Source organism: Dendroctonus ponderosae, unplaced genomic scaffold (assembly GCF_020466585.1).
Source record: "Dendroctonus ponderosae isolate FM_Combo_2020 unplaced genomic scaffold, Dpon_F_20191213v2 Dpon_F_20191213_12, whole genome shotgun sequence".
Taxonomy (NCBI): domain Eukaryota; kingdom Metazoa; phylum Arthropoda; class Insecta; order Coleoptera; family Curculionidae; genus Dendroctonus; species Dendroctonus ponderosae.
In genome coordinates, this window is record NW_026017316.1 from 2,649,353 (window position 1) to 2,653,653 (window position 4,301).

Below are 4,301 nucleotides of genomic sequence, written 5' to 3' on the forward strand. Positions count from 1 at the left end.
AAGCCGCCTCCGACGTCTACGTCAACAGCCGCGAGAACATGGACTCGAGTGGTAAGTGTCGCGTAGGCAACCGCATATACAGGCAAGCGTCTAGGCATACGGCACGTCCTGTCACTTCTGTCAGTTCTTCTGTCACTTCTGTAAAAAATTTAGGCGGTTTGTCATTTTTGCATCATGCTGATCATCATCAAAAAATGTTGTATTATTGTGAAAATATTTTATACGCCTGATAACTAAAAGTAAATGGAAAGAGAAGATACCAGCAATTCTTTTGCTCAATATTTCTTGACTCTTACAATAGTGATTTAATTTTTTCTGTTACTTTAAAACTAAAAAATCGTTGATAATTTGTTTTAATTAAATTTGCACATTGCACATAGGAAAATAACTTAAGCCAACTATCTATTTGCTCAATAAAACATTTTTGTTATTAAAACGCCCCATTTGGTGTACATAATATATAGAGTAACGTTAAAAACACATCGTTAAGTTCTTCTAAGTCAAACTTTATAAGTCCAATAATTTTATCAATATTAATTGAGTTAACACAGTCAAAGTCCAACACTATATTAATAAAATCCAAAGAGTTTACAGTTACAACAGAATACCGGATAAAAATCACCTAACCTTAAATCGTCTTAAATCATTACAAACCGCTAGGCTCGAATCGCCGCAATCGATAGAAGTGACAAGAAGTGACAATTGACAAGAATACCTAGACGCTTGTAAAATAAAGCAGTCCACTTTGACATGTTGAACTTGCAGTTTCTCTCCCAACCCTAACCCCAGAAACGACAAATACAAAATGGCGCTGCGACAAAAGTGAAAGAAGTAAAGAAAATAATCCAGATTAATCCAAGGCATCCTAAAGAAAAAGGAGGAAAATGGATTTGGAGCAAAGGTTTCAAAAATCGACATATTAATACAGAAATTCGATAACCACTTCAACCCGAAGAAAAACATAACCTACGAAAGATATAAATTCTTAACGTTTAAACAGACTGAATACCAAACCAAATTTGTCTCTGTCATGCGTCATACTGATTTGTGGCATAAAATCAGAGAAATTAAGGGAGAGAGACTGCAAGTTCAACATGTAAAAGTAGACAGCTTTATTTTCCTCGGCAAAGTTGCCAGGTCTACCGATTTGTCAAGGAATCTACCGATCTACCGATACCATGCAGATTTCTACCGAAAAGTAGCAAACAAAAATTGAAAAAATTTGCGTGGATTACTTAAAATAATATAGCATATTTCCATTCATGATCAAAGTACGTTGGTAATGGCAGACATTTTATTTCAGCACCCCTCGTATTTTAGAGTTTTTTTTCAAACATAAAATGAATCAAGCCTGCCATGTATTCATTGTATCATGGGTTAATCTAATGAAAACTGAGTTGAGCCATAAGCTAAAAACGAGTACAATTTACAAGTTTAAAAATTTATAATAATGAAAGAAAAAAGTCTCGAGCTTATCTACCGAAACTCGATTTTTGGACCTGGCAACCCTGTTCGGCGGTTACGCTGGATGGCAGGCACTGTATATGCGGTTGCCTGCCTGACAGTAAGGGCCCCGCCTCCTGTGGCCTGCTGACGCCGCCCCCTTTGCAGGCGTGTTCACCGACATGGACTCGGGGCCGCGCCCAGACGAGGAGAGCGAGACGGGGGCGCCGCAGGCCCCCAGCGACGCGCCCACGCCCACTGACAGCAGCAAATGCGCCTCCGACAACAGCCAGCAGCCCAAGCAGGGGGCGCAGCCCCTCGCAGCGCCCAAGAAGCCGCCCAAGCCGCAGCCGGGCGAGAAGCGCCCCGTGAAGAAGCCGGTCAACAAGTGGGACGCGGTGATGAGCAAAATCTCCAAGGGCGACGACCCGAAGGGCCGCCTCAAGGAGGTCAAGGCCAAGGTGTACGAGGCGCCCAAGGTGAAGAAGCCGCTGGTGGCGAAGCGGGCGACCGCCAGCCGCCCCCGGGCCGCCGCCGCCCCGCCCAGTCGCAGTCCAGGTGAGTGGTTTAGCGAAAGCGCCGTGCGCCGAGCGCCGCCAGTCGCTTCGCCGACCGCGCGCGGTTAAAGTCGAGTGGATCGCAGTGCCGCACGGGAATAATCCACGTTTTGGAGGCGGTTTGCGCCCATTGCACCAACGCGGACTTTGCGCCCATGCTGGCAACAGGGGCGTGGTCAGTTGCTGCCAAGGCCAGCCCTTCGACAGCCCGAAACGGGTAAAAGACGCGGCAACAGGGCGTTTCACTGCGGGCATTGTTGACACCGTTCGGCTAATGAAAAGCACCTGACGCGGTGCGAATTTGCATAAATATGCCGGTGAACGCACGCTGGGTTCGCTAATGGCCAATTAAGTACCGGTTTTTCCAGTGGCGGACGGAAAATAACGCGATGGCAACGGTGGCATAAATGCCATTGACCCTGTCAATAACGGGGCAAATGCGCCACTGTTGCCAAACTGGACAGTCCCCCCAGAGCCCCGACTCTGCTAATTGCGGCTCCCTTGGAATACATTGGTGCCAGATCTCAGCTGATTTGAGGCGTTATTACAGAAAGAGAGAGAGAGAGAGAATGAGAAAGACATTATTATATATTTACCGAGTTTTTTAAGATATCGATGAAATAAATTATTTCCGATTTAAAATGTCTACCAAAACTCAGTTCAAGATTTCTAATGTTGAAAGAATTTTTTTAAAAATATTAAAATAATATACATTATAGTTTGAATAAATTTTGCTTAAATAAAAACATGGTAACAATATGCGCAACGATATAAACAAGCAAAATTAAATTTAATTAACCATTTTACTGTTAACTTAGCAGCAGTCTTTTAATGAAATTAAAATTTTCAGACCGTAAAGCTTGCACTGAAGTTCTTATTTTGTTAGAAATATTAAAAATTCTTTGCTAAAGTGCTTCGATTGTATTCACTTCCGGTTAATATACCGTACTTTTTAAATGGCTCCAGAAGTAAAAATCAAGCGCGTTTAAATCGGGAGATCCAGGAGGCGAGTTTATAGAAGCTTTTTGACCTCTAGCAATCCAACGGCCTGGAAAGTTTTGATTAAGCCGAAACGATTAAATTTTTTGCGGTCAAATTAGTGCCCTTAAGAAAAAACAAGTTCCCAATGTTTAACCGTTTTAAAGATGGACAACAAAAACTGATATTTTTCGCCATTTTGCCGATCAAATATCTCAAAAATGAGACCTCAAATTAAAAAAGTTCTCAGGAAGACCCTGTATAAATAACACATTGGAAATAGACATAACTAATGATATAAAATGTATAAAATTCTAACCCCACCTTTTTGCGATTTGACACTTGACACGATACCTAACATAACATTAGATATTGGCAACGTTGCATTCCAAGGGGGCTACAATTAGCCGCTTCGCCCGAACACTATTTCTATTTCCGGCCATTGTAGGTCACCACTTTAGCGCGCCGTTTGTTTTTGGACCGGCCTTAGTGGCCCCTTGCAGGGGCGGCGTTGCCACTGTGCCGGTTCCGGCCCAACTAGCGCAGCCATGAGCTGGCAAGCGAGGCGCAGCCCGTGCTGTCACTGAACCAACTGTCAAAACACCACTGAGGGGCAGGTGCAATGGGGCAACAGCCCTCCAAGGAGAAAATGCGGCGCATCGCGCTCAAGGAAAAGTACCACGCGCACGCGCACAAACGCTCGGGTAATAGGGGGTTTTCACTTTTTTTTTTTTTGCGCCGATTGAGGTTAGGGGTAACTCGATAGATTTTTAGGAGTTGGCGCAGTGAATCAACACAGTGTTACCCGGGTCGAGTTGGGCCTGCGCTTAACCGGTGTCGATGTTGCAGGTGCGACGAAGAAGAGCGCGCCAGTGACGCAGGTGCTGACGCCTAGGGAGCTGGCCGCCAAGCAGCAGGCCGACGGCGAGTCCAAGGGCGGGGCAAGGGCAAACCACGCCCCAATCGGCGCTGTTGCCGGCAGGAAGACGCCCAAGGACACGACGTCGCCCAAGCCGCGCAAAGGTGAGTGAGTCGGCAACGGCGCCACTGCGCCGCAAAGGGGCCGCGTTCGCGAACGTGTCGGCGCTTCACAGTCGATGCACAAGCGGATCGGGGCATCTTCGCGCTCGGCCAAAACGAGAAAGTCTCCAGTCGCCTGCGGCGAGTGACGATGGGGCCCCTCAACCGCTTCCAGTCGCTCTTCAGCGCCAGTGCCGTCGACCTGAACAACAACGGGGCCAAGGGGCGCCCCCGGGACGCGCTCGCCCCGAAGCCCCGCACTGTGTGGGCCCCGTTCCGCCCCGGGCGCCGCCCCAAAGGTAA

At 46.8% G+C, this 4,301-nt stretch overlaps 1 protein-coding gene across 1 annotated transcript; it reads left to right on the forward strand.

Moving 5' to 3' along the window:
• Positions 1–6: 6 nt before the first annotated feature.
• LOC109539420 (phosphatase and actin regulator 2) lies at positions 7–4,292 on the forward strand. The gene is made up of 3 exons (XM_048662874.1): positions 7–51; positions 1,612–2,001; positions 3,828–4,292. Exons 1-3 carry the CDS (start codon positions 39–41, stop codon positions 4,007–4,009), a joined length of 585 nt encoding a protein of 194 aa, XP_048518831.1. The 5' UTR covers positions 7–38; the 3' UTR covers positions 4,010–4,292.
• Positions 4,293–4,301: the final 9 nt, after the last annotated feature.

Coding starts and splice junctions, on each gene's coding strand:
- LOC109539420 (XM_048662874.1), top strand. Junction 2,002..3,827: donor CCCGCCCAGTCGCAGTCCAG/GTGAGTGGTTTA, acceptor TCGATGTTGCAG/GTGCGACGAAGAAGAGCGCG.